The sequence below is a fragment of the Lethenteron reissneri genome, chromosome 23, assembly GCF_015708825.2.
Source record: "Lethenteron reissneri isolate LAM-NWPU_2019-01 chromosome 23, ASM1570882v1, whole genome shotgun sequence".
NCBI lineage: Eukaryota > Metazoa > Chordata > Hyperoartia > Petromyzontiformes > Petromyzontidae > Lethenteron > Lethenteron reissneri.
Window position 1 is genome coordinate 22,064,762 of NC_083801.1, and position 20,117 is coordinate 22,084,878.

General features: G+C 40.6%; 1 protein-coding gene across 3 annotated transcripts in view; it reads left to right on the top strand.

Moving 5' to 3' along the window:
- NPEPPS (aminopeptidase puromycin sensitive) overlaps positions 1–17,086 on the top strand; it is a 33,599-nt gene extending 16,513 nt beyond the window's left edge. For 2 of the 3 annotated variants that reach the window (XM_061557697.1, XM_061557700.1), the window contains exons 11-24: positions 1,728–1,892; positions 2,714–2,818; positions 3,473–3,533; positions 4,646–4,755; positions 6,221–6,284; positions 7,620–7,759; positions 8,934–9,068; positions 10,498–10,717; positions 11,106–11,248; positions 12,258–12,314; positions 13,176–13,283; positions 13,822–13,977; positions 14,167–14,214; positions 14,454–17,086. In XM_061557697.1, coding sequence (XP_061413681.1) covers positions 1,728–1,892; positions 2,714–2,818; positions 3,473–3,533; positions 4,646–4,755; positions 6,221–6,284; positions 7,620–7,759; positions 8,934–9,068; positions 10,498–10,717; positions 11,106–11,248; positions 12,258–12,314; positions 13,176–13,283; positions 13,822–13,977; positions 14,167–14,214; positions 14,454–14,609 — 1,668 coding nt within the window. In that variant the 3' untranslated portion in view covers positions 14,610–17,086. The remainder of the gene's footprint in view (positions 1–1,727; positions 1,893–2,713; positions 2,819–3,472; positions 3,534–4,645; positions 4,756–6,220; positions 6,285–7,619; positions 7,760–8,933; positions 9,069–10,497; positions 10,718–11,105; positions 11,249–12,257; positions 12,315–13,175; positions 13,284–13,821; positions 13,978–14,166; positions 14,215–14,453) is intronic. The other variant, XM_061557698.1, reaches the window with a different exon arrangement.
- The last annotated feature ends 3,031 nt before the right edge of the window (positions 17,087–20,117 follow it).

Genomic DNA, 20,117 nt, shown 5'->3' on the forward strand with positions numbered 1-20,117 from the left:
ATTTTGTTTGCAAATTATCCGATTTCTAAATAATCTAATATTGGGGACATTCTGAATGTTATTGATCAATATTGCCCTATTTTTTGCTTTGCATATTTTACCTCCTTTTGTGGTGATCATTTTACTATGAAAGAGTAAAATGTTACTATGAAAGAGTAAAATTACTATGAAAAAGTATGTTCACTACTCTTTGGTTCTTTCGGTAAAGTCACGTAGGTATAAAATAAAATAGATCGCGACGTTTCGGGCGCAACACAAGCGTCCGTCATCAGGTGATGACGGACGCTTGTGTTGACGGACGCTTGTGTTTCGCCCGAAACGTCGTGATCTATTTTATTTTCTACCTATGTGACTTTACCGAAAGAACCAAAGAGTATGGATTCCTGCAGTCACGAAAGCTTCAAATCTCGATGTTCACTATTCGCCTTTTGCCGTCCTCTGGTTTACACTGGTGAGACTCGGCCCTAAAGAAGGCTGTCTCCGGTGTAGACCAATGTGTTTCAAAGACGGAGCATATATTATATTATCAGAGCATGTTTGGTTTGCATGTTCACCACAAGTATGTGTGGTTAATGCAGACATGATTTCTTGCAAAAGGTTTCTATTTGGTGTTTGAACATCTTAACACCTGTTTTTATTGTCAGACAGAGTAATACTTAACTGCATTATTTTACATTGCAAAGCATTGTTATGCATTGCCATGGAAACACTCGATCCAATCTGGAAAAAAAATTTTGCACCTTGATGAACATCCAATAATAAATGTAAACTAATAATATAAAATGTATAGTACTAGTAACATTGCCCTCTACTATCCACGAATATTTCACTCTCAGAACTCTTCATCAGGAGGGGCCCAGAATTGAGAACCCCAAAAAAATATTGTGGCGACGAAGTGATAGCACTCAGCACCACATACAGATGGATTTAAAACAAATATTATTTTCTCTACCACTGCCTCATGGCTAATTTTGCAGCCAAATGGATTTGTGAGTTTCAGTAATCAGTAAGCCACCAACCTTTGCCTCCAAAGTGCGACATGTACCGATGTCATTGGCTCAAATAGCATTTATGCAGTCAAGGCAAGCTGTGCTAATGGATGCCCCTCGTTTAAATGTAATTAAAACACTTTTCCAGTGTCGCAGTATAATGTGTGCATTTTTATGTATTAGTGAGTGCAGCTGGGAAGAAGATGAATGTGATAATTTTAAATATTTCTGTGATGTGTTAGAATTTATGGACATGGTTTCTTACTTATAAGTTAAGCTTGTACTGCCTCACTAAATATGTAATTTACATGCAATAATGTGTTCAAACAGCCAGTTTTCATTTTTATAATTATCCATACTCGATTGGTTGACAATGCAGACCTTTCTGTGCAAGTGCTATCACTTCCAATCACATTTAAAATAAATCCTTGTGTGGCTGAAATCCATTAGGCTGTATCCTGTGTTGTTTCATCTCTTTTTCTGTGGTTATCCATACAAGATCTGTCAAGACAGCACAAAATGCCAAATGTGTTACGAACAAAATTTCAATTGATGCGCACTTGCGGTCTCCTTAGTTGCGTGGAATGGATGTTGAATGTGGAAGGTATTTTGAACGTGGAATGTGGATTGGATTTAGATTTTGGACTGGATTTGGGAACGCGGGTTTGTATGTATGAATCAACTTCTTTCGCACCGTACGTAGCTAATCAGAGGCGGGTTGCCCCATCGTGACTGCAGGAATGGTGGACTCACCTGTGGTTGAATGAGGGCTTTGCCTCGTGGATCGAGTACCTCTGCGTGGATCACTGCTTCCCAGAGTTCGACATCTGGACCCAGTTTGTCTCCACGGACTACGCCCCTGCCCTGGAGCTGGACGCCCTGGACAACAGTCATCCCATCGAGGTACGTGCCCCAGCTGACCCTGCTCAACTTGAAAACAAAAAATCTATACACAGCTGAAACTTTATTTCAAAGTAGCCAATCGGCTAAATGTTGATATGCCCATGAAATGTTGGTCCATTTGGCCATCCGATCCATCCATCTGAGGAAGATTTGTGTGTTTTCATGAATCTTAAAAACCCCCATACCATTTGCTATAAATATATCAGACCACTTGCCAATGCCCATATCTGCATTGTTTTTGGAAAAGATTTCCAACACAGTAGTTGCACAGAAGCTTTTTTTTAATATATAAAATGTTTCACATGTGACATTGCAGTATGTTTAAATGAGTCCGCGTTTATATATTTAATAACTGCACACTCTTCTTTGCACAGTCATGTGCCCGAACAAAATGGAGGCTCTCTGAATAGACTGGAATGCCAACTTGTATTTTCTCCCCATCTCCTTTTTTAGTTTCTCCTGGATTGATGAAAAGGCTTCGGTTGGCCAGATTTTTGTATTTTTTTAACATTATTTTCTGTAAAAAAAACGTACGTGCAACTTCATTAGATTTTACTGTGAATTGTTGCAAATTAAATTGTCTTTGTCATATATAAAAATAAAATAATGCATTGACAAAGTGATGTAAAAACAGTTGAAAAGCCCTCACCAGCTGCTCTGAAGATGTGACTTTCCAAAAATAAGCATTTGCTACTCAATTGTATGGTAGTGTAAATGAAAAACTTTTTCTTTTTCAATTAATTATACTTCAGTATTTAACATACTGATCAATGGGCTGTGTTATCTTATTTGAAAATTTTGCATTTTATTTTTAAACGAAGGTACCAGTTGGCCACCCTTCGGAGGTGGATGAAATTTTTGATGCCATCTCATACAGCAAGGGTGCCTCGGTGATCCGCATGCTGCACGACTACATCGGCGATGAGGTGAGGCTTATCCTGGCCTTGACCAGCTACGTCACGGCACAATGTAGAACTCCTCAGGTCAAGGCGTGGCACAGCCAGCTTGGCATTAGCGTAGAATGCGTACGCTGAGACACTGGCGGATGTGACACGCAGCCACCGCTTGCACGTACAGCGTAAAACAGTTGGGTTGATCGATGCACAAGTGCTTGACTGATTCACTCCAATCACTCTCACAGTTGTTAAGTCACTTCCTTGTTCCAGTTGCGTCACTTCTGCCCTGGTAATAGCTCTGGTGGAATTCAAGCCTTTTGATACCTTTTGCTCATGTCAGGGAGTTCTAGCAGAATTGCTCCCTATCTCATTGCCTCTTTTTCTAGGTTTCAATACCCTTGCTGAATTCAATAAATGTTCTATTTGTTATCTGCTTAACCATCATAAGTGTTATTTATTACTTTCCTGACTACTTGGTATTATACACCATTGGGTCTTTCCTCTGAATCTGTGATTTGTAAAACATATTTTTGCCCGTCATATTTGTATTTATGTGTGTGTGTAGATATATGCTTTTATCATTAGAAAAACAAAACTATAAAAGTGCACAGTAGAGGTGGCCTGATGTTATTCATAATTGAATGCTTGAGTGTTGTAATATTAGTACATGGCTTGCCTTGGCAGGATTTCAAGAAGGGGATGAACATGTACCTGACCAAGTTTCAGCACAAGAATGCAGCCACAGGTACCTCCATTTGCGCCCGTGATTTCAAGTCAACGAGGGCAGCGGAATTTACATACCTGAAGATTCCATGGGCAGTCTTAATATAGTATGTGTTATTGCATTAATTTATCATTGTATCGGTTGCGGTATGCCCTTTAATGCATTTTTGAAGTGGGTATTTTACCCGTGATACAATGCTTGTTGTAATCCGGTAGCATGGTTTCCGAAGGGAGTTAATGAGTTACGTCACAACTTGCCTGCCTGGTTAGGTCACTTGGAAAAAAAGCTGTTACTGATTCTATCTTGGTAATGGTGATATTTATTAGTTTAGCATGGCCATTTATTAATGTTTGAGTATGCTAATCGCAGGAGGTTTGAATCCATTGTTATTTTCCACAGTAATGAAGCCAAACACGAGGTCACTGAATCAGTTGATACCTTTTGGCATTTGCAGGCGTAGATGTTCAGTTGGCTTTGTGTTATTCAATTTCCTCAATTTGAAAATAGCTGAATGTTGATAAACAACGCTTCTATTTAAATTGACACCAATTCAAAGGACAGAGATTGTTGTTTAAAATGTAATGGATGTGATTTTCGAATTTGGGACTTGGCCTCTCATTGGCCCACAATGACCTGCTCATGCAAATAATCTCATGTTCATGTGCACTTCCCACTGCGGGAATTACAACTTTATCCCCATGCTAACTGGCTTATGTAAAATTGTGCCAAGCATTGTACAGATGAGCTATAATGGTTGTCATAAATCTGTATTAGTATGTGTGGATGTCACCACATTTTCAAAGGCAAAGCAGAAATTATTATTATCAAGGTGTCATTTAAACTATTGTTTCATATTTAGATTCTATATGCACATGAGTAAGCACATGTATGTCGACCAAATATGCACACCAAATGATGATAATGTACCTTGAGTTACTGGGATTCATTTTAATTCTAGAGGCTTAGAGAGCAAGATTTTAGGCATTGTCTGGAATTTAATGGTTCAGCATTAATTCGCGAGGCCCATATATCCGACTAAGAGTGGCATAGCCACAAGGAACCACCACCTGATAACTCAGTACAAATAATTTCAATGTATACATCTCCACAACATGCACGCCTTCGACGTGCAGAGGATCTGTGGGAGAGCCTGGAGCATGCGAGCGGGAAGCCGGTGGCGGCCGTCATGAGCTCTTGGACCAAGCAGATGGGTTTCCCCGTGCTGCACGTCTCCTCCGAACACGTAACCGCCTCTCACTTGTTGCCAACATCTCCTTGTCACATCGTTTTATTGACGGCCGTTCCGTTTGTAGGGAGCGCTGCTCGTGGATGATGATGATGATGATAACAGTGGACATCTAACAATGCATCCGTTTGTCAGTTAGATATTTACGCTTTTGATCATCATCATCAGTCATGATGAATCCAAGGCTGGTTGAAGGCCTCCAGAAGTCGTTGCCCCATCTCTGACAGTCCTGCAATCTACAGTTTATCTGGCACGTGCACATGAGCTGATTTCATTCCTCCATCTCCACGGTGGACGCGCTTTTGGGAATATTCTTACTTTTGGCCTCCACTTTCCATAACGCTCGTGATGCATGCCGTAGATTATGCGTGCGTGAAAGAATCGATTTGTATGTCTTATTGAATCGATTCACGGTGATGTCTGCAGCCACTGGAGGAGCAACATTCGCCACATTCTTAATTTTTGTTTTATTTACGGCTCTGATTTATGAGTTTATTTGATAAAGATTGAGATTTTTTTAATAGATCATCATCACACTGATTGCAGTACAGTTGTGGAGCTGTACTCTACTAATGATCTGTATTGGGAAAATCGTTTGCACAGCTGCTTTGTACATTTTGTGATACAATATTGAAGAGGATGCACTTTTAATATTTTGTAGCTTGTAGCTATAATAGGCTGATATGCACATGCATTCCTAGCTGGGCTTGCAGGGATTGTGGGTGTTTTTCATTCTAAGCGGCCTAAATATAATTTATTACTCAATAATCATGAGCGTCGTTGTCGTGAAAATAACAACATATAATATTAAGGAAACATTTTTAGGGAGCCATATTGTCTGCTTATTTATTTTGTGAAATATAATTTTGCTTCATATGCATTATTTTAAGTAACCATCTGCCCTCTGTGATCTGCAATTCTGCCATTGCTTCAGTGATTACCCACAGACGTTTGCTTCAGTGAGTGACCTGTGGTCTCTACATACATTATTACGTTTTTACAAGTGATATATTGCCAACAAAAAAATACATTGTGTGGGGGTAGTTTATAAAAAATATTTTTTTTGGTTGGCAGGTTACGTATGACTTATTATTGCCGCTGGGCTGCATTTTCTTTTGCAATCCAGACCTGCCATGTCATATCTTGTGACCGTGACAAGTCATCTGCCCTCCTGTGTTGTTTCTGGCGTGTATGGACTCGTTTTCCGGATGATTTTGTCACTGTTACCCATGTCTCTCTCACGCTCCAGTGCACCCATGTGGCCGCACGGTTATTGGTTCTGTTGTGAAGTGTGGCGCCATCGAATGTTTTAATTTACAAGTGACAATCTAAATCAGCACTTTCTTTTTTGATGTTTAGATAATAGGCTGATGAAAATAAATAATGCCTATGCTCTATACTATGATGGATACAAACCCTTATAGTGAGAATAATTGTTGGTTTGATGCGTGTGTTTTTCCAGCAAGGTGAAAGCTGCACATTGCATATTTCCCAAAAGAAGTTCTGTGCAGGTGGTCACTTTAAAGGTAATCATAGAAACAATATATTTTGCTGCATTTTTTTACATTTATTTTCCAATTGTACTATTAGCATCTTGTGATGAGATGAAAAAACGTCCACTTGGAACTCTCACAGCTAGCAGTGTGCATCATCGTAAGAGAATGGCCTGAGAAAATTATGCCGGAAAATGGCTGCTCAAGTTACTTTAACAGGCCCTGTTATCCAAAACAGAAACACATGTATATGCCATGCAAAGAGTGTCATATATTAAGACATTTTTAATTCTCACAAAACCTAATTTAACATGTTTTGTATAGCCAATAGTAAGCAGGCTGAGGCCATCAACTTGGTATACTTGAGAACTCCGTTAAGCACACCTCGCTTCCCACATTGGAGCAACCAAACTATTATTGTCAGTGCTGGAGAGAAAGAAAATATCATGAAACTTCAGTTTAACATGTAGGCTTTAGCCTCTGATCTCTGCACCTGATGGGTTCACAGTGATGAGTCATCTTCCTCTATTTAAGACTGGAAGCAGGTGGATTGCTTCACTATTCTGGGTAATCGCCCATTGATGCTGGATGTAATTACCAGCGAAACGATTTACTCTCCAACACATTGGTGGGCTGAAGTAGTAACTAATTGGCGTGTTGTTTACATCATAAACCTTACTGGGGTGGTGGAGGGTTACGACAGATTTGTACTTACGCGATCTCACCCAAAAAACTTTTTATGAATAATGAAACTAAGTTGAATTTTGATTTTGCATTTAATTACCTCTTGATCTTCTACTGACCCATTAACCATTGTGCTGATTTTCAGCCTGAATTCTTGACCTTTATACTTTACTCAATGATTTCTGCTCTTACACCCTCATTACTGACCTCCACCCCTATCCAGTGACCATTACCTTGTGGTAAATTTCACACTACAACACTAAAATTGCTGATTCTGCTGGCCTCTTTCTGCTCTGTAGGGCCATTACATAAAATCTTCGAATATAACAACAACAACAATTTTCATATTGATTATCTTCTGAATGCAATCACATCTAAAAAAAAATGAATACAAATGCGTAATTCTGGTAGAAGAGGGGGACCGGTTAGGGCAGGGAACAGAAGCGTGCAACTTTGTGCCACAGCCTGCGAAGAAGCAAACGCGGAGTCCAGCTCTACCATTGAACTCAAGGAACAACCAGGGTATCACCAATGAGACCCAGGCCTTCTATGGGGGAACTGTAGCCCGTTGACCATTACACGTGTTATTTTTTGTCATAAGGCAATGTTATTGATGCATGTGGTTAGGTATTTTAATAAATGTGTCCATCGCCCGCGAATTCATTTTTCTTCACCGGACCCCAGGTGAGCAGACTCCCGAGTGGATGGTGCCTGTGAGCGTGTGCCTGAGCGAGGACCCGGAGCATGCCAAGGTGAAGTTCCTCCTCGACCAGCCCGAGATGAGCATCACCGTGGCTGACGTGCAGCAGGGCCAGTGGCTCAAGGTGACAGCACAGCATCATCACACAAACGTTGTTTTTAATGCAAACACTTTAATTTACTTAATTGGATAAATCAAATCAATAACTATTTGATATTCTTTGGGTCTTTCGCTAAAGTCACGTAGATAGGTTCAAGGAAAATAACAACAAACTACGACGTTTTGATCGCAACACAAGCGGTCGTCATCAGGAAAAAGGGAAAAAAAAACTTTTTCCAAAAGAATATGAATTCCTCCAGTCACGAAAGCTTTAAGTCAAGATTTAAATCAATAACTGTTACAGATTACTTGTAATGCCATTTTTTTCTTCTATTTTATTGGGTTGCTAATGAAGTTTAATGCAGGTTGCATATCGTGTGGGTTTGCAACGTATGCCACCCATCATGGGGTCGGAAGTTTTAACATCCCTAGCTCTTAAATGGGGATTTATTTTAGAGCATAGCATAGGTGTGTCTTTTGCATTTGACATATGCATGACTGATGTGCACTTAAAAAATGAAAAGTAAAGCTTACATTTCTCTTTCTGCCTGTTTTGACCATAAGTTTCAATCTGGATAGGGGAAGGTAGGCTGTAATGTCCCTCCAAAGGTGTGTGTGTGTGCGCGCGTATTTGTGTTTTGGTGTGTTTGTGTGTGTGCATGTGTCTTCGAGTGCATGCTCATGTGGCATGAGTGCACGTATGTGTGCACGTCTGTGCATACGGTGCTACTGGTCCATAGACGAATATTTGTATTGTTTGTTTTCACGGGAACATAGATAGGTTGCACAGTTTACTTTTAATTAAATATACAATATTAGGTTTATTCCTGATTAGTGCAGTTAAAAACCTTGCACCCTCCATCTATGCAGTGCAGAAACGCATAAAGCGCAGCAGTACATTGATTGACAAATCGCTTTCGGCAGATGGTGTAAAGTTTGGGGATACCTCGATACTTTACCTTGCACTTCATCCCACCCACAGGAAGTAATTTGCCAATCGATGTTCTGAGAGAGTGGTAAAAAAAAATGCCCCCATCTCCTCCAAAATGAATGGCCAGTGTGGATGAGTAGGCTTATGTGTGTGTCAAACAAAATTGTTATGGGCACTGTGTGCAGCTCGCAACTTGACATTTACCTTTACACAGCACAGAAGAGCATTTTGACGGTGGCTTCTACGTGTCTGTGTGGATGTCCTGCAGCTGAACCCGGGCACCGTGGGGTTCTACAGGACACACTACAGCTCCGAGATGCTGGACGCGCTCCTCCCCGCTATCCGCGACCTGTCCCTTCCGCCCCGCGATCGCCTCGGCATCCAGAATGACCTCTTTGCTCTGGTAAGTAGGAGAGAGTGGTAGGACACAAAGGGAGGAAATGAAAGGTGGGTATCGAGATTGTGTTTTCCAATTGATAGGATTTTTATTAGCAGTATGCACTAGTTTAAGCTGTAACCAAGCAATGGGTATATTAAACATTTCCTAAATGCACTAAATATGGTGGTGAGAGGTGGGTGGATTCCAGGAGAGACCTCACAGTCCCTGATTGTGGGAAAACTGATTTCAATATGCCTATGAGGGTAAATCATTGACGTTGGTGTTAGGTCCGTGCTACAAGTACTTATTTTAGGCTGCTTTGACCTCTGGTATGGGCAAGGTTCAGATTCCAGTTGCAAATGTTGTGTGACTTGCAGTCAAATATGAATTGCAGATTATTGTGCAGTTTACTAACCATGCCACTGTATACAGCCCTTAAAAACCTTGGCCGCAATCTGAGAATACTTTCAGTTATGAATGTTTTTTTCTTTTTAATTCTGTACCCTATTTCCTTGGGTAACTTTATCGTACATGCACTCCCTCTAGTGGATAGTTTTATCCGGTACATTTTAAATGTGTTACTGTTGGGCCGACTGCTTGTAGATAGCAGCACCAACATGCATTTTTGATTTGAATGTTTTGATGAGATGAATATGTAGTAAACCGTTACTCACTTCTTTTAAAAGGAAGACCTAGCAAGTTGGGGAATATTGTTACATTGATTCATTAGATCAATTATTACGATCACGATACATGCTTAGAAGCATTTATATGAAACTGATTTTTTTAAATTTGTAAACCTTGTGTGGAATGGTTGCACATGACCCTGGCTGCCACTTAGACTGTAAAACCTTGAAATGCGAGCATAATTCGTTCCGGAAACGTGTTTGTAATCCAAAGCACTCGTATATCAAAGCACTCGTATATCAGTTGTGATCACATGACATTCGGCAGACAAAGCGTATACACGTACTACTCGTATTGCAAGACCTCGCTCGGTTATCAAATTAATATTTATTTTAAAAAATGTTCTCGTCTTGCAAAACACTCGTAGACAAAGTTACTCGCAATCCAAGGTTTTACTGTATTCTTGACTAGCATTGTTACCCTTGTGACAATTGAATAACGAAGGGTAACATAATCTTACTTCCCAGCTAGATCGTATTAATTACGAATGATGTGGTGCAAACAAAAAGATAGTTCTTGGATAGGTGACCACCATATCAACATGTTGTTATCGGGCTGTGGGGTTGCACGTTATGCCATAGAGAGTTGTGCAGCAAAATCCATTGTTGTTCTGCACTTCTATGCTTCCATATCTATGCTCCCCACCTTCACCAACCCTTGCAACCCAATGCATTGACAAACAGGACTGTGCATTACACACAGAACAAACTTGCAAAGTTGAATAATGCATTCCCATCACAGAGCCACACTTAACTATGACCGGCAGGCCCGTGCAGGAGTGGTGAGCACAGTGGACGTGCTCAAGGTGCTGGAGGCCTTTGTGAACGAGCCCAACTACACGGTGTGGAGTGACATCTCCTGCAGCCTGACTGCGCTGTCAAGCTTGCTGTCCAACACCGATTTCTACCAGGTCTTCCAGGACTTCACCATCGACATCTTTGCCCCACTCGGCCAGCGCATCGGATGGGACCCAAAGCCAGGGGAAGGTGAGATCTGTTTCTGTCATGTAGCTTTTCTCAATATGTTATCATCTTATCTCAATATTTTATTTATTTTTCTAATTTCCTATCCTTTTGGGCTAATTAGGTCATTGCTGCTATCTCCTTGCAGTGCTCTTTAAAGTTATCTCTTCTGTTGCTGCATCTTCCATACCATCGAATGTTTAATGTAATGTTTTTTTTATCTACAGTTCACTTCAAACTGACAGTAAAAACACGATTATATTGTTTAGACAAGTGCAACGCTTAACGAACGGTCGTGTGGCCTGACCTGGTTCAACTGATTTCAGTGGGCATAGAATATGTCACTTGACTCAATAGTCTGAAAATGGGGTGGCCCCTTTATTTCTGTATCTGCCCATGTGCTCTGCTGCAGGCCACCTTGATACACTGCTGCGAAGCTTAGTGCTCGGCAAGCTAGGCAAGGCAGGGCATGGCCCCACCGTGGAGGAGGCCCGCCGCCGCTTCCGCGAGCACGTGGACGGCAAACACCTTTTGCCAGCTGACCTTCGCGGACCGGTAACCTGCCTCGTGCCAAAATTTCACACCGCAACATTCATAAGTCCAGCAGAACTTGATAACTGCCATTGCTTGCAACCTGCTTTTACAGCACATCCAAGAATGTGTGCCCAATGTGGGTGTCAGGTTTCACTGCTAAAATGTGCATGAATAATCAACTTGTTTGCCCCCGAGCATCCGCCTATACCAAAAATGTAAAAAGGTACCATTGCCTTCAACGTAAAGTATATATTTTTTTTATAACGACCGCATATTTTTAAGGGTGCCAATAGGCCACTTATTTGCTATACCCGAGAAATATTGTGCCTGTCCATCTGAGGACACTTTACATGTTTTCACAAAAAAACTACAAACCCATTCACTTTGTAACACAGCTTAACAAAATCACTGCCCATATCTGTAGTTTTGGGGCAAGATTATCAATTAAATACTTTCAAAGAAGAGTACTTACACTATATATAAAAGTTAAGCTGATTACCTGCTTGATCAGCTTGCAAATGTTAGAATTCAAGCTCATGAGTTTAACCCCGCATGTATATTTTGGCGTTGGTTCTGTGCACACATGTTATGGTCTGCAGACCGTCATGCAGCAAATATTGCTCACAGTAGAGGGGCAATTGGGAATGTGCTGCTCGTCGTGTTGATCAGAGGTCACTTGAATTGGTTTCTTTGATATCTGCTTCCATGGATCATACTCCCAATGGGTGATGCACTGCTTTTTTTAGAATTCCGAATCTTCAACTTTAACTTCGCACTTGTCAAGTTTTTGTTTCACCACCATAGTTTGTCGCTACTCAATGGGTCTTTCACAAAGTTACACCATGTTGTAGTTTTATGATTCATGTACTGTGTAATCCTAATTAGCTTTTTGCATTTTAGTTACCACAGCGTGATGTTAGATTAGCTGCTGGATAGTATTGTCAGTAGATTGCATCACAGAAGTTATGAAAAATGCCACGGCAGAGGCCTCTGTGCTGAGGCTGATGGTGATGCTTGTGGTTGTGAACAGGTGTACGTGACTGTTCTGAAGCATGGCGATGCTAGTACGTTGGACACCATGCTGAAGGTATTTTCTGAAATGTGAATTTCGCATTTATAAAGTGTGTGTGCTGATGAATCACTTATGCATGTAACAAACCAAACTATATATCTGCTGTTATCAGAAACACCTGTGTTGATCTGGGAATGTTCTCCTAAGTTTGATCAGCTCTTAGATTAATGTCGCAGATGGTTAATAAATTAATGATCCCTGGAAAACAAGAAGTTTATCTCAGTGGACTCTAACCTAGTTATAAGTACATGTATGTACATATGTATAAGGCATCTAACGATTCACCCAAAAACTCTCCAGATATTTGAAGAATAGTCAACATTCACGTTTTAACATATTTGTGAATGTGGTGCTTCCCATTACTGCATGGTTAATGTGTACATGTTACATACCAGATGTGTATTTTCATACACAGTGCATGTACAGCCCTTTTGTTGATCCACTGCTGGATAAGAGCCTCCCCATGTGGGTCATAGGAGTTATTTGACCATACTTCACCACGCTGGTCAGTGCGGGTTGAAGGTAGGGGAGCAAAGACGTAGGAGAATAGTAGTGTATTTTTCTGAAATGCCCTCTGCTCTCACAACATAACATATAATATATAATAATAATTGATTCTTGAATCTGAGATTTGGTGCATGTATCGTGAGCATAAGCATACATTTTAATTGATTCCGAGCATTCTATGTATGTATGTTTAAATTATTTCGCACCGCACGTAGCTATACGTGCTAATCAGAGGTGCCGAGGAAGGACAACAAACTCAACACAAAAAGCAGTCATATTGCGACATGCACAACGTGTGTGTGTGTGGCCTCTGTTAAAATTCCCTGAATAAACATTGGAGGGTTGACCTTTTTGTACGTGGCGCCACAGATGCACAAGCAGACGGACATGCAGGAGGAGCGCGTGCGCATCGAGCGCGTACTGGGTGCCGTCGCCACTGCCGAGCTTCTGCAGAAGGTGCTCGCCTTCGCCATGTCGGTGAGTTTCGCGTCTAAGGAGAGGGAATTGCAAGGTCGAGCTCGAACGATGTGTCGGTTAATTTATTTAAAAAAAAAATGTGGACTAGTTTATTGTGGTCGATAAGTCGAGCCACTTAAAACTGGCTGCTTCCTCGACATTCACTATAGCAGAGACGGGAAACCCCCTTGCAAGCCAAAACTTGATTGATTTTTGTGTTATCTGATTAGTTGTGAAATAGAACCGATAATTGTAGAATCTAGATTTGAAGTTTAATCTATAATTGAAGATAATTGTAGACTTTGATTACTTAAATAATGAAATCGCCCTCCTCGGCATATACATGGCTCCTCGTTGATTTGTAATTTATTGCAAATTTTTCAAGAAAGATTTTCAGCAATATTTTGTTTGACATTTCCTTCAATGTACTAATTCAAATGCACTATTGTTAAAATATTTTCCATGGATTAGACAAGGGACATCATAACTGTAAATAGAATTTAGAGTGCCGGCTATAATGCTCCGATTTAAAATCAAATCACCACCTGCCTCCCCCCAGGACGAGGTGCGTTCACAGGATACGGTGTTTGTACTTGGGGGGGTATCGGGCGGAAGCAAGCTGGGCCGTAGCATGGCCTGGAAGTTCGTGCAAGACAACTGGTCGGAGCTGCACAATCGCTACCAGGGTGGCTTCTTGCTCGCCCGCCTAGTCAAGGTACGTGTCTGCACGCACACAAGCCCTGCAGAAGCTGCCTATAATCTGGTTGCAATCCGAAGAGTGCTTAGAATGTAAATGTCGAGGGAAATCTCGACATTCACAGATTGTAACAGATAACGGAGTATGATGAATAGCATTCCATACGTTCAACGTTTACAGAGTACTAAAACTCGGTTTTGTTTGCAGCTGACCACCGAAGGGTTCGCGAGCGAGAAGAAAGCACAAGAAATTAAGGTACACGGCGAAACCCGTGGCGCGCAACACAGATCAATTGTCAGCATCCACCTGTTGCAGGCTGTGAGCCCTGGGAATGTTGCTATGTTTATTTTGTTTGTAATGTGCTACCGTGGTAGTTTTCGTTATGGTATGTGAATTGGGAGCTTTTTTTTCCATTTGTCCCTCTATCTTACGTTGCTGTTGCTTTCCCGTCCCCCATGCTTTTCTCCCCCCTTCCCCGCTACCCAACACGACAGGCATTCTTCACGGCTCATCCTGCACCGGCGGCAGAGCGCACAGTGCAGCAGTCGTGCGAGAACATACTGCTCAACGGAGCGTGGCTGAAACGCGATGCCGAATCCGTTCACCTTTACCTCCAGCACCGCAGGCCAGGCCCCGCCATCCGAGTGTGAGGCCACGTCAAGCAGTGCGTCCGCAGCATCCCCATGGCAGGCCTGCGTGGCATCGTGTGAATACCAGAACAGTGCTGTCATAGGAAATAGTTGCTCATTTTGCATTGCTGCTTATTTTGGCAGTTGCTGTATTAATGTCGAATAACATATAAACCATGTTTTTGTGATTGTTGTTAGCTGTAATTAGCTGTGTGACTTGCAAATGTGTTTTTTTTCCTCATCGTGGTTAGTGTTCCAACAATGCATGTAGAAAGTTTCAATACTTGAACAAAAAAGCCTGCTAATTACAATGAAATGACTGTAATGTATCAGCAACTCGTTAATGTGTGCAGATATTGAATTTTCTTGTAATTTGTGAAAAAGGAGACCTAACAGGATTATTATATTGTTTTACTATAGCGAATGTATAACACTGTTGCTATGTTTACATGCACAAGCAATTCAATCAACAAATTATTGAAAAAATTACAACTGGCATGTCATTTTTAAATGTAGATGAAATTGAAACTAGATTTAGGCACAAATATGTAAACATCATTTGCTGTGAACATGATTGCCACTGGCATGTAAACTAAACAGTAATGGAACTGATACAAGTACCTCTGCTTCAGTAGCAAGACTTTAACATTGTCTGCTCCTTCCACCATCGCAAGCTGTGGTGATTAGTTGCTTCTAAAATTGTAAGGGGATGGTTAAAATTAAGGTGTAACATTTATTAAGTCTTGGGAACTAAAATGAAATGAGCGATCAGAAATTGTCTTGAAGGTGGCATTAAACTACAGTGGAGCAGTGACAATGTTCCTTTCCTTGTATCTGCATCATACCAAGCAAACAAGTATGCCACTATACCGTATATTTGTTGTAAACGGTAACATCAAATTGGCGATTTAATCCAAGAGTAATGCTAGCGACTTCACTTTGGTAACAATTCAATGAGAACGGTTAGCCAGAGTATTACCAATTACTGCATACATTTAAATCGTTTAATAGCAATCGGGTTTGAGCATGCACAAGACCATAAATATCTAATCTAAGAAAAATAATCAATTCTTCATGTTCTTTGAAACTGATTTCTTTTCATAAATTGCAAATATGCAGGTTTTCTATTAAAACTCCAAGTAGAGGGAATCTAACGGCTTTGTATATTTATGAAGTGCGTGAACAGTAACTTCAGGGGCTGTGCATAACAATGCGGTTACCCAAAGTGTCCATTGGGCAGGCCCGCAGGGTCATTGCTTGACCTGAGACGCTGTCCAGAACCGTTTGGTTTCCTCCACCTTCAATCACCACCAGTTATTTGGTGTCTTGGTGCCCAAGACACAGGTTGGGAACTGCCATTAAGACACAGTTCCTCCTTTCTCAAGATGATTACCCAATGTTTTTGTATTCATTCAATGTCAGTTCACCATTTGTGTTCTCCATTATCATTTGTGCTGCTCTTGTGTTTCAAATTTCCAGATGATCAGGGAATGTAATAAAGCTGCATTTCAGTACGTCCCTATGCTGTAACCTCTTTCATCTAATCGATTCTTAAATTATGGTAGGCCCACAGGGGGACGGTGAAAACACTGAGTACATGATAGTATGTTCAAGATTGGTATACAATTAAGACATACTTGAGGGATCCGAATCTTGTTTTGCTTTTATATATAGTAAATGATTGAATGATAACAATACATTTAATAACATGTTTGGGTCGAGCAGTGTTTTTCATCTAGTAATTATGCCTTTTTTATTGTCAGGCCATTATGCGGAGCAGGAAAGGTGCCTTTCACTGTGGTTCCATATAGCTGTGGTTTTATGTTGCAATAAAAAGCTTTTGGTATGAAAAGGTGACTTTATAAATATTGAATATAATGTATTGAAATACGCTCAGTGTATTAAAGTGCATGTAAAAGCATAGGGTACATTTTTGCTGCAGTGATGACCGCCTGATATGTTAACATGCATTTTTTCAGTTGAAATATACATTAAAACTAAGGGATGAGTAATGCTTGTCTGGCCTATTTATCAACCTTTATTTTCATGGTAAAAGTCTTATTCATATATTCAAGAATGTATTTTGTCTTGATACGAATGCTGTGTACGTAAAATTCTAACATTTCAAGAAACTGGTTTTGATTTGTTGTATTTTATTTGTTGTATTTGAATATTCTCAACATTTAACCTTTTCAACAGATATTCATGCGAGAGTACCGATTACAATTATATCTACTAAGGGTTGCAGGGTTTCATGTGATGAAGTGCTGTTCTAAAATCTTAAAACTGGCATATTGTATTATGTTGAAATGCTTTCGCACCGTACACAACTGCTAATATGCAGATGTATGCAGCAAAAAAGTTCATGTACCCCAGAAAATGTTTTACGCTTTTTCAAAGAGTGGGATGTTCCACGTGTCGCATTTGGAAGTTACCACTGGCCCTCCATATTACTGAGATGAAAATGGAAAGCTGGATAAGATGGAATGACTGGATATCGTCAAGGAGAGCCGCTGTTGAAACAAATTATCGAACATATTTACTAATTGGTTACACAAATTAAATACTGAAATAAAATCGTCGAATTAAATACTGAAATAAAATAGTCGAATTAAGCCTATACGGTGTTCTATAAATGAAAAAAATATATATGAATTACATGCCTGTCAACCAAATATCACCCACTGCACATAAATTGTCCATGAAGATCATGAACCAATTAACAGAAAACGTGGTCGTTAACCAGCGACGCGAGCATGCTGGTTGTACACATTTCTCCAGAATTTAGAACATACTACATATACTATCCTATCAAGAAAAATGCACTGATCACATCTGGATTCGACATTAGTTGTGTTTTAAGGTAACACGAAAACAACCCTCTCGCTGTTCTACTCAGTCCAGTCCTTAGGACTGCGTTCCAGCCTGATCCCAGAGCTCGCGCACAATTACCGCAATTCGCATCGTAACCGGAATTCTGAACCCGACACCAACCCCACTAATTCCCTGTTTTGGTGAACATTCTGTCACCATATATCCGACATACAAAGCTGCAAGAAGAGGTCACGCGTCTTGCCAAAGACAACATATCCATCAAACAAGACCGTATTAATGTACCTCACCGCGGACTCACAAGTATCGATCCCCCTATTGGGATCGCATTGTCATCATCCTAGAATCTCACCCAGATCCAGAAAGGACGCTGGCGATCAGAGGAACAACGTGGACTTCCAGAATAATAAACACCTCTTTCGAGACCCGAGCATCGCAACCACATTGCCTTTGACATTCCTCTTCTTAAGGCACTGGTGGTGGAACAACCGCATCAGAGCATCAGCAAGCCCGATGCGCAACATCTCCGTCATGAATGGAAAATTAAATACGAGCCACAGTGCGACTGGACATGCAACCCAACGTATGGACCACGTAGTACAACTTTATTCTGAAGCCCTCTCGTGATTAAAGGGGCCTCGACATTGGCATTTAGCTGCTGCACATATTTCCATTTGCAAGAATAAGATTCTAAGAAAGACCATAACATCACATAACTGTCCATCCCTCATTAGTGCCTACCTACAACGTCCCATCACAAGGGAGAAACTAAAATAGGCATTTTTAAATTTTGCCCGTATTGGAACGGCTGTAACGCCTTATGGACCTGAAAACTCAACTTCCTTGTCCAAGAATACGGGCAAACCCGTATGGGTTGACAGCTATGATCAGGAGGTGGGTGTGGGGGCAACAGCCCCGGGTATCAATGTGAGCGTTTGACAGATTGTGGGTAGTCGGGCTGGTGTTTGTGTGAAGGTTTCTCCTCGTCAGTGGTGTTGGGACTGAATCCACTGAACCAGACTCGCGTGGATTTTTTTTGTCCTCCGGGTTTCCCCCCTCCACATTTTGGAAACATGCGTCTGTTTTATTTAGATTAATTTGCTGCGAAACATTTCCACGTGATAAACCACTTCGTTGAGCTATCATTTGTGGCCAGGTCGCTCCTGAAAAAGCTCAGAGCTCAGTGGGCTTTATTTACCTGGTAAGATTAAAACTAAAGTTTTACTTGTATGTATATTGTAAGTGATGTGTTTAACACGTAGGCTTTCGCGACCAATATCATCCATAATAGAGGCTTTTGGGTTAGATCGCGTAAATATATAAATGTGTCGTTAAAATCAAATAACAAGAGCATTGAAACTGCCCAAGTAATTAAAACGATCAATATACCGTACATTGCGGGAGTATACTCTTTGGTTCTTTCGGTAAAGTCACATCGATGAAAATAATAATAATAAAATGAAAATAACTAAATTAAATCACGACGTTTCGGAGGCAGCACACGTCATCAGGTGGAACAGCCACAGCAAAATTACTGAATTTTGGAAGCTTTGTGTTGCCTCCGAAACGTCGTGATTTAATTTAGTTATTTTCATTTTATTATTTGTTTTCATCGATGTGACTTTACCGAAAGAACCAAATAGTATGGATCCTTGCAGTCACGAAAACTTCAAATCTAGAATTGCGGGAGTAACTGATAAACTAGCCAGATGTTTGGGAAAACAAAACATCTGAGTCAGATATGGCACGGTACATAAAATACAGAATTTAATATCTGGTACAAAAGATGTATTACGGAAGCTATCAACAGAAGGTGTGTTTCAGGATTAACTGCACGTGTGGTAAATGTTATGTTGGGCAAATATGACGAATGATCAGCACGAGACTTAAAGAACATCAGAGAAATAATAAATTCTCCCAAATGCAATGTTCAGCAGTAGCAGAACACGTGTGCCAACAAGGACACAATTGATTTTGATGTTGAAGTTCTGTGCAAATCTAGCTACCCAGGCCAAGACTAATTAGATAATCTATCGAAATTGAAAGAAATAAAAATAACTTTAACCGTTCGGATAGTTACCGCCTTAGTGCTGCGTGGAAGCGAATAATAAAATAAAACATTATTTAAATTCATGCCTACAAAGGGCAGCGTACTTTAATAGGGATTACCGTTGGTAGGGCTATTTTAATAAACAAAATAGACAGGAAGGACAAGTTCAAAGTGCTGGCATAATGAACCTGCAAAAATATACGTGCATAATGTACATGCATAATGTGCATACATACCGTACATGCATAATGGACATGTATAATGTACATGCATAATGTGCATACATAATGTACATGCATGATGTACATGCGAAATGTGTATGCGTGATGCACGTGCATAATGTACATGCATAATGTACATGCATAATGTACATGCATAATGTACAGTACATAATGTACGTACATAAAGTAAATGCATGTTCATACATAATGTACATGCATAATGTACATGCGTAATGTTTATGCATAACTATACATGCAAAATGTACTTGTATAATGTACGTAGACTCAGTAATCCCCCCCCCCCCCCCCATCATTGCGCAAGGAACGAAACAGAAAGACTCCACAAATCTGGCTGTCGCCTGATGAAGCTGGCTGTAATTACTGGCGAAACGTCGTACTCGGAATGTAAATGTTGTGGCTTGGCTC